Source organism: Caenorhabditis briggsae (genome assembly GCF_000004555.2).
Source record: "Caenorhabditis briggsae complete genome, chrII, whole genome shotgun sequence".
Taxonomy (NCBI): Eukaryota; Metazoa; Nematoda; class Chromadorea; order Rhabditida; family Rhabditidae; genus Caenorhabditis; species Caenorhabditis briggsae.
This window is the reverse complement of record NC_013486.2, coordinates 15,677,363-15,687,182: the sequence shown is the minus strand read 5'-3', so window position 1 is coordinate 15,687,182 and position 9,820 is coordinate 15,677,363. Positions and strand designations below refer to the sequence as shown.

Below are 9,820 nucleotides of genomic sequence, written 5' to 3'. Positions count from 1 at the left end.
ATTTAAAGAGAAATGCAAGCGCGCTCTCCGGCTAACAGCGTTCCAATTTGGGACAGTTCGAATTAGAACAGTTCGATTTTTTCCTTGTTCTGTTTTGATACTTGTTCTAGAAAGACACTGTTCTGATTTGAATCAGTTCGACTTTAGGTCTGTTCGATTTTGAAAACGTTCGAATTCGTCGTACCCCTTCGGTCGCACAGCGAAAAAACAAATTGATGCATGCGCCTTTAAATACCGTACCTCGGACGTTTTTTTTATTTTGGGCCCTATTTGGCTGTTTTTTTTCTATTTTATGAGAAAAATAAATTAAAGATTGATAAGAATTACACAAAATTAGACAGAAACAAGCGAAAAAATTCGATAAATATTGAGGTACTGTATTAAAGGCGCGTGCAATAATTTGAAAAATACAGTAAGGTTCTCTCTGTGGGAGCTAAGCTCCGCCCACCGTTGTTTTCTCGGCCGCAACGTGCATTGATTTCGGACAAGAGTAATAGTATTGATGTTTTTTGAATATTCATAAATTTTTATATAAATCCAAAAATTCAAAGCAGTCTAAGAAATTTAAATTTCGAGATATTTTCTTCGATTTAGACAACAAATGAAAAAAAATTAATTGAAAAAAAACTTTTTTTTGGAATTTTTTGAATTCCAAAATTTTCAAAAACTCACCCAATCCCAAATACCAATCTAAATTTGGGATTTCTCTTTCCTGTCCGGCTGGTGCAGCTGCTGCCATTCTTTGAAGTGTTCCTGAAATAAAAAAAAAATAATTTTCTTATTAAGACATTTTCTTGTTAAAAATTTTCTTACTAATAAATGTTCTTATTAAGAAAGCATTTTCTCCAAAACTTCAATTAAAATTTAAAAGAACATTTTCGTATAAACAAAAATGTGTTTTTTCTTATTAACACAATTTCTTATTAATAAAAACCAAAATTTCAAAATTAAGACTAGAAAATAAGACATTTTTTTTGCACAAACCCAAAATGCAATGTTCTCACCAAGACGAATAGAAATAGAGAGTGAGAGTGAGAGAAAGAATTTTCTGTCATTTTCTCTGCCCTCTTCTCTTTTCCCCTTATCTCTCACCAGCAAGGCCTCGAGTAGTGGACGTTTGTTCGATAGGAAGAGAGAGAGAGAGAGAGAGAGAGAGAGAGAGAGAGAGAGAGAGAGAGAGAGAGAGAGAGAGAGAGAGAGAGGGGGGGAAGAAGAAGAAGAAGAAGAAGAAGAAGAAGAAGAAGAAGAAGAAGAAGAAGAAGAAGAAGAGGAAGACGACGAGAAGGAGCATAAGGAACACTCGTAAACAAAACTTAATTAAAATAAAACGGATAAAAAGTTCAAACAGCTCTAACTCCTTCATTTTTGGTCCGATAAAAATAATAACGAAATTTTTGAAATTGGTTTGAAAAGAGCTTTAAAATGATTACCCACAAGACTATATTCGAAAAAAAAATTTTGGTCCTTAAATTGCTTAATTTGAATAAAAACATTATTTGTTCTTTAGGACAACATTAAATTAATTAATAGGGTCAAGGTCTGCCAAATGAGTGGTGGTGTGTAAAAAAGTGGTAGTAAAAACACCGTAACTTCTTAAATATTGTCCTGACATTAAAGTTAATTATTAAAATATTGTTTGGCTTGTTAAGAGCTTTAAAATAAGTACCAACAAGCCTAAGTTTGAAAAAATTAGTTTTCTGGGTCCCACCACGAAAATGTGCTAAAATCGAAATTAGCCAAATATTGAGTTGTGGCGGCTCATTTTAAAGCTCTCAAACTACTAAACCTGAATATGATAGTTTGTTAGCCATCAGGACAAAACGAAACAACCTAAAAAGAGAAAACCTCTTTCGATTATTTCAAAAAATGCGAAAAAAAATTTTTTAAAAATTTTTTCAAATTTCCTGTTTATTGAAAAATTTAAAATTTTTATAGTTGTTTTTTGAATATCTACAAACCACGATTTTGAAAAAATTTTCCCCCAAAAAAATTTTTAACATCAAAAATCAATTTTTTATGATTTCAGCAGCATCTACCGAATTTTTTATAGTATCGGATTTTTTTTGTTTCAAAATTTCTATAAAAACCCTTTCAGAAAGCCAAAAAGTTCAGTTTCAAAATGTTAAAAACCATAACATGTTTGTTTTTTCTGGGATTTTTCAAAAATTCCATAGCACAACAAGTTTTGGACTGTAATCGATTGGTAATATGGTTTCTTCTAAGTTAATTAGATTAATTAAATCATAATTAACTATAGGTTGGAAATTTCGTTGGCCAAAAAATCGCATTTGCTCGACCCATGGAGATAGGCGATGTTATTACATGGAATGGTACCGTATTCAGTCAACCATCAACGTGAGTTTTGAGAGCTACAGTAACCTGGAAAAACGAAAGCTTTGATATTTTTGGATTCGGCTTGTTGAGAGCTTCAAAATGAGTACCCACAAGGCCAGGTTCAAAAACTTTTTTTTTTGTCCCACCCCGAAAATGGGCCAAAAATCAAATTTTGCCAAATATGAGCTTGTGGGGGCTCATTTCAAAGCTCTCAACCTATCGAATTCAGGAAACATGTTTATATTGATCTCTAGGAAAAAGGTGGACCACGTTTTCAGAATTGGCGCAAATTTGGCCACCGCATCAGAAATCCCACTTCATATCAGACAAGACATGCCACAACAACACACAATTTTTAATAATAATAATGGGGGATGGGGCAGAGAGCTTTTTGGACCACCACTTCTTCAGTTGGGTCAGCCTTTTCAGATCTCTGTGAAGTTAGTTTTTTTTTTGGATTTTTTTGAAATGATTTCACATTTCCCCTTTCAGACTTGACTATCTTGCGTTCCGAATTTTTTCTAACAACGTTGAAGTTTATCAATTTCCCATAAGAACTGCGAATTGGAATGCTATAACTTATTGGGGAATGTTAGATAACTATTCGCAGACAAATTGGCTGGAAATGAACTGTATACGGTCACCGACCACGACTAGGGCACCAAGGACAAGAAGGCCAGGGCATGGGCATGGTGGTGGACACGGTGGAGGACATGGAAATGGTGGAGGATACGGCGGTGGAAGATTCTCGAGCTCTGAGAGCTCGGAAAGTTGTGAATATTAATTTTGCACCATTCTTTTTGTTCAAATAAACCTTTGTTTGTACATTTTGTCATTTATTTTCGTCCTGAAAATAAATTCATGTTCAGATTCAGCAGATTCAGAGCTTTGAAGTGAACCCCCACAAGCCTATATTTGCCTGATTTCGATTTTTGGCACATTTTCGTGGTGAATAACTCTCGTTTTGAAGCTCTTGGCAAGATAAACAATAGTTCAAAAGTTATTTTCAGTGCCATCTGAATGTTTAAGAAGTTACGGTATTTTTTAGAAGTTTTTTAAATGGGGTCCCACCACGAAAATGTGCCAAAAATCGAAATTAGCCAAATTTAAGCTTGTGGGGCTCATTTTGCAGCTCTCAACATGCTTAATTTAAATATGATAGTTTATCCGCCATCAGGACAAAACGAAACAACCTAAACATCAAAAACCAAATTTTTTACAATGATTTCCAGAATATAAAATTTCAGCAGCATCCCCGCAAAACTTTTATGGGTTTCGATTTTTTAATATTTCTCTTCCGCAAAATTTTTATAAAACCCTCTCAAAGAATCTGGTTTCTTATTTTCAAAATGTTAAAAACCACAATTTTTCTAATTTTTTTTCTGGGAATTTTCCAAAATTCGGCGTCCCAAATTTTGGATTGTAATCGATTGGTGAGATGCACTTTTAATTATTTAATTGACCTAATCGAATTATAATTAAATGTAGTTTGGAAATTTCGTTGGTCCAAATATCTCATTTTCTCGACCCATGGAGATAGGCGATGTTCTTACATGGAATGGTACCGTATCCAGTCAACCATCATCGTGAGTTTTGAAAGCTACAGTAACCCGAAATGTTTTTGATATTTTTGAATTTAGCTTGTCAAGAGCCTTAAAATGAGTACCCACAAGGTTCAAAAAAAAACTTTTTTCGCACATAGGGTCCCATGTGCCAAAAATCGAATTAAGCAGGATATAGGCTTGTGGGGGCTCATTTTAAAGATCCTTAGTTGCTAATTCTAATAGTGAATGTTTTCTGACGTTTAGGACAAAGATAAACAGATTAAAAGGGTCAAGATCTTTAAAATGAGCTCCCCACCAGTAGGTTTGAGGGGGTAAAAGTACCGTAACTCTTCAAATATCGATCTGACACTGAAATCACCTACTGCATTATTGTTTGGCTTGGTAAGAGCTTTAAAATGAGTACCCACAAGGCCAGGTTAAAAAATTTTTTTTGGGGGGTCCCAACACGAAAATGTGCCAAAAATCAAAATTAGCCAAATATAGGCTTGTGGGGGCTCATTTTAAAGCTCTCAACCTAACATATCCAGTAGAGACAATCAAGTTAAATTCCAAATGAGGCGAAAAAAGATATGGACCAATTTTTTTTCAGACTTCGCGTCAGTTTTATCTCACCAACACAAATCCCAATTCATATCAGACAAGACATGCCAAATCAACATACAATTTTCAATAATGCTGCTGGTGCTCTCTGGGGCATAGAGGTATTTGGACCACCACTTTATCAGTTGGGTCAGCCTTTTCAGATTTCTATGAAGTGAGTTAAAAACATTTTTTTTTGGATTTTTTTTGGATTTTTAAAGGCCACACCTCAAATTTTTTTTGTTCAGACTTGACAATTCTGTGTTCCGAATTTTTTCTAACGACATTGAAGTTTATCAATTTCCCATAAGAAACGGAGCAACTTGGAATGCTATGTATGCTGTGGAACTCCAAAACTTGAGCTTGAACTCTTGGCAGACAAATTGGCTGGAAATGAACTGTATACGGTCACCGACCAAGACTAAAGCACCAAGGACAAGGTGATGGGCATAATGGTGGATATGGGCATGGTGGAGGGTACGGTGGTGGAAGATTCTCGAGCTCAGACAGCTCGGAGAGCTGCGAATATTGATTTTGCACTATTTTTTATTTAAGTCAAAATAAACCGTTTATTTTTGCCGTGTAAAACAAATGACATGTATATTAATGTTTAGCAATTTGAGAGCTTCAAAATAAGCCCCCACAAGCCTACATTCGGCGAATTTCGATTTTAGTCACATTTTATGTGGGGGGGACCCGAAAAAAACTTTTTTTCAGAAAAAATGGGCTTGTGGTGCTCATTTTGAAGCTCGTAATTTGTTAAATCTAAATGTGTACAAATTTTTAGTTTCTAGGAAAGAAATTAAGAAATTTGAAGATTCAAACACGTTTGACAAATTCCGTAGAAGGTAAAAGTACCGTAACTTCTTAAATATTGATCTGGCACTGAAAATGCTTCTTGAAATATTGTTTGGCTTGTTGAAAGCTTCGAAATAAGTACCCACAAGCCTATATTCCAAAAAAAAATTTTTTGGTCCCACCACGAAAATGTGCCAAAATTCGAAATCAGCCAAACATAGGTTTCTGTGAGCTTATTTTAAAGTTCTCAATTCGTGGAAATTAGATATAGTAGTTTTATAGCTTTTCTGCAAAAAAGAAACAAGATAAAAGGGATCAAGATACTCAAAATAAGTGATGACGGTGGTGGTAAAGTTACCGTCACTTCTTAAATATTGACCTGAGACTGAAGGTTTGCATTAAAGCATTGCTTGGCTTGTTGAGAGCTTCAAAATGAGTACCCACAAGCCTAAGAAATATCTAGAAACCTCAGAAAATCCGGAAGTTCCAAGATTTCAAAGAATTTAAAAATTCCAGAAAACTTGAAAAAGTCGCATTTCTGAAATTTTTTTTTGAAAATTTAGAAAGTTCTAAAGTTTCACAAATTCTAAAAATACAAAAAATCGAAGACTTTGAGTTAAAAAACAATCTGGAAAGTTCCAGAAAAAAATGCAGAATTGGAAAACTCTAGAAATTCAGTTTTGAGAAAATTCAGAATTTGGAAATTTCAAGTTTTTTCAAAAATCTGGAGATTTCTAGAAAACAAAACATTCAAATTTGACAGCATGAAATACTTTATTTTTTACGAAAAAATTTTTTGAGCGAAATTTAAGTAATATAAATTAATAATTTTAAAAAATTGAAAATTAGACTTCAAAGACAAAGTACAGTAGCCAAAACTACAGTCAGCAGCGAAGCAGCAGCCACAGAGCTTGTTGGTGGTTTCACGTAGGCATCAGATGGTCCATTAGTTGGAATAACAACTTGCCCAGGAGGGGTTACTGTAGTTGGTTGCTCACCATCCGGGCGGACCGTTGGCAGTTCTACAGTTGGGAATGGAGAGTACTGTGGAGGACAAACACCATCAATTTCTCTGGATTCAACGATTCCGAATCTGACGGCGTCGGTGCAGGAAATTCGTGTTGGGATTTGACCGAAATAACGGGACAGAAGTTGGAAATTGATTTGAATTTGTCGTTGAATTTGGGAATTCGATTGGGAAGATGAAGAGCAGGATTTGGAGCAGCACTGAAATTCGGATAATTTAGAACTATGATGCTCCTAGTTGGAAGCTCAAAATTAGGAGCCCTTCTATTACAGGTTTTACAATATATTACCCCTTTCTGAGATCCTCCAAATGCTCCACAAGAAACAATTGCTTGGATGGTACGCAAGTCGATGTAGCAGCACTTCCTGAAAGTTTCAGGTTTACAGTTAAAATTTTCAGCCAAAAAAACGCACCCATTGGGTCCTGGTGGTACTTCCCCGCCTTGTGGAGTAGTGGTTGTAATTGGTTGAGCAGTTGTTGGCCATTCTGGAACAGGGTACCCTGGGATTACTGTAGTTTGAGTTGGAGGAGGAGCAGTTGGGTATCCAGATGGTGTTGGTGACGTGGCATATCCATTGGTTGGAATTGTTGGATAGGTGGCAGGAGGAGGAGGAACTGAGGAGCAAATTAGAGATGGAAAAAACATAGAGAACTGAGGAGAAAACGGAAATTTTGGGGAAATTTGAAAAAAGAAAATTAAAGGGACAGACTTACGGGTTGTTGGTAGGGTTGGTTGGGTTGGTTGGGTTGGTGGAGCAGTGTAGATGCTGAAAATTTAAAGCATTTCCCAGAAAAAAAAACCTATTTTTTTAAACATGCGGAAAGATTCAAAAAATCCATATTTAACAATTTTGGGCTACTTGGAAAATTTATCAGAAAACGACCATTTTTGCCCTAGGTGGTGTTTTTGACCTAGATGGTGTTTTTTGGCCTAAGGTTTTTTTTGGACTTGGTGTTGTTTTTGACCTAGGTGGTATTTTTTGAACTAGGTGGAGTTTTTTGACCTAGGCGGTGGCTTTTTTTGACCTAGGTGGTGTTTTTTGACCTAGGTGGAGTTTTGACCTAGGGAGTTTTTTTTTGACTTAGAGGGTGTTTTTGGCCTAGGGGTGTGTTTTTTGACCTAGGGGGTTAAACACCTATGTGGTGTTTTTTGACCTAGGGAGTTTTTTTTTGACTTAGAGGGTGTTTTTGGCCAAGGGGTGTTTTTTAACTAGATGGTGTTTTTTGACCTAGGTGGGAGGGGGGGACCCTGGTCAAAAATGTCAATTTGAAGGTCCGGGGTTTTCTGATTACGGTACTTCCAGCGGGCTTTGAGTGCCCCGAAGGAGTCAAAATCACTAGGTTACTGTGTAAATTGATCATAATGGCCTGCCACTGCCTAGGCCTTGGCCCTGGTGACCTAATACAGTACCTTCTAATAAAAAGGTCCCTATTAACTCACCATGGCGGTCTAGGAGTAGTAGTGGATGTAGTTGTTGTAGTTGGTGTCTCTGTAGTAGTTGTTGGGACACATGGGGGCGGAGGTGGGACAGTTGTTGGTGGTGGAGCGGTGGCGTATTGTCTGGAAAATCTTTTTTTGAAAAAAATTCTGAAGTTTTGATTTTAGAAGCTTTTTGAGCCAAATTTGGTCCGGTTTCAGCGTGTTTAAGCTCATTTTGAAGCTCTTTGGCTTGACGAATTCCAAAATATTATTCTGACGTTTCTAGCTAGAAAATTGGCTGAGTTACAAGTTGGAACTTACAACCCGACCCCTCGAAATTTCCGAGTTTTCAAATAAACCCATGTCTATACTCATTTTGAATCCCAAAATATAAGTTACTCAAAAATTGATGTTAGATAGCTCGAAATGGGTCAAAATGATATAAGCTACAGTAGTAGGCAGACATCTTTTATTATTTTTCATTACAGATTTGGATTTCTCGTAAAATTTGGCTTTAACTGCAAAAAACTAGAAGTTTCTAGCGTTTTGTTTTTGAGAATTTTTACCAATTTTTGGATTACTGTAGCCCCAAAAGTACGCAAACACCGAATATCGGTTTTTGGGCTGAAAATTCGAAACTAGACTAAATTAAGGGTTCTAAAAACGAATTTGACATTGATAAACTGTGAAAATGACTTTGAAGGGCTGAAAACTGTCAAAGAAACCTACTCTGGTTGGTTTGGTGTAGTAGACCCGCCATTAACATTGTTATCTCTTCTATCAGTAAGATTCTCAATTTCATAAGTGACATTTTTTCCAATACAACACAGCCGGCAAACGTTGCAATTCTGAAAATATTGGGATTTTTTTTCGAAAATCTCCAATGTCAAAATTACCGTAATCAACAATTTGCCATTTGGTCCCAATCTCAAAATTTGTCCACCAGTTTGTCCATTATTTCCAGTGACATATCCAGAAATTCTAGAATTTCCGCCTTTGGGGGCTGGATCTGGATTTCCAGAGTTCGAATTTCCAGAGTTTAAATTCACAGAATTCGAATTCACAGAATTTGAATTTTGGTTATTATTTCCATTTCCAGAGCCATCTAGATCATTAACGGCATATCCATATCCATAGGAATTTACATATTGGGGAGAAATGAATGATGCCAATGAGCAGCCAATCAGGAATATGGTTGGATGGAGCAACATTGACTTTTTTGGGAGTAGGCGGAGCTTAGTGAAGTGGGCGGGGCTTATCGATGTGTGCGGAGCTGGTCCTAGTCAAGTACGAGATTCGAGGAATCTGAAAAAAGTTGAAATTGAATAATTGAATGCAGTTGTAATTCAGGGAAATGTGAAAAATCCAAGATTTTCGGAACCTTCTAGAAATTTGAAGATATAGAAAATTCCGGAATTCCAAAAATCGGAAAAAAAATTCAGAAATTCAGAAATTCAGAAATTCAGAAATTCAGAAATTCAGAAATTCAGAAATTCAGAAATTCAGAAATTCAGAAATTCAGAAGTTCAGAAATTCAGAAATTCAGAAATTCAGAAGTTCAGAAATTCAGAAACTCAGACATTCAGAAAATCAAAAATTTAGAAATTCAGAAATTCAGAAATTCAGAAATTCAGAAATTCAGAAATTCAGAAATTCAGAAATTCAGAAATTCAGAAGTTCAGAAATTCAGAAATTCAGAAATTCAGAAATTCAGAAATTCAGAAATTCAGAAATTCAGAAATTCAGAAATTCAGAAATTCAGAAATTCCAAAATTCAGAAATTCAGAAATTCAGAAATTCAGAAATTCAGAAATTCAGAAATTCAGAATATCAGAAATTCAGAAATTCAGAAGTTCAGAAATTCAGAAATTCAGAAATTCAGAAGTTCAGAAATTCAGAAATTCAGAAATTCAGAAGTTCAGAAATTCAGAAATTCAGAAATTCAGAAATTCAGAAATTCAGAAATTCAGAAATTCAGAAATTCAGAAATTCAGAAATTCAGAAATTCAGAAATTCAGAAATTCAGAAATTCAGAAATTCAGAAATTCAGAAATTCAGAAATTCAGAAATTCAGAAATTCAGAAATTCAGAATTCCA

General features: G+C 35.4%; 3 protein-coding genes across 3 annotated transcripts in view; 1 reads left to right on the top strand and 2 right to left on the bottom strand.

Moving 5' to 3' along the window:
• Window positions 1-739, bottom strand: part of CBG25774 — a gene marked incomplete at both ends in the record, with an annotated part of 2,493 nt that extends 1,754 nt beyond the window's left edge. Inside the window, one exon of the mRNA XM_045243146.1 lies at window positions 673-739. Within this exon, the coding sequence (XP_045098594.1) occupies window positions 673-739 (67 nt within the window). The remainder of the gene's footprint in view (window positions 1-672) is intronic.
• Window positions 740-2,119: 1,380 nt separating this feature from the next.
• CBG07199 lies at window positions 2,120-4,657 on the top strand (the record flags this gene model as incomplete). The annotated part of the gene is made up of 8 exons (XM_002632252.1): window positions 2,120-2,203; window positions 2,258-2,355; window positions 2,613-2,774; window positions 2,827-3,107; window positions 3,345-3,371; window positions 3,582-3,667; window positions 3,823-3,920; window positions 4,489-4,657. 8 exons carry the CDS (start codon window positions 2,120-2,122, stop codon window positions 4,655-4,657), a joined length of 1,005 nt encoding a protein of 334 aa, XP_002632298.1.
• A 1,471-nt stretch (window positions 4,658-6,128) lies between these two features.
• CBG07200 lies at window positions 6,129-8,934 on the bottom strand (the record flags this gene model as incomplete). Its single annotated transcript, XM_002632253.1, has 6 exons — window positions 6,129-6,503; window positions 6,593-6,668; window positions 6,717-7,070; window positions 7,745-7,864; window positions 8,453-8,571; window positions 8,620-8,934. 6 exons carry the CDS (start codon window positions 8,932-8,934, stop codon window positions 6,129-6,131), a joined length of 1,359 nt encoding a protein of 452 aa, XP_002632299.1.
• Window positions 8,935-9,820: the final 886 nt, after the last annotated feature.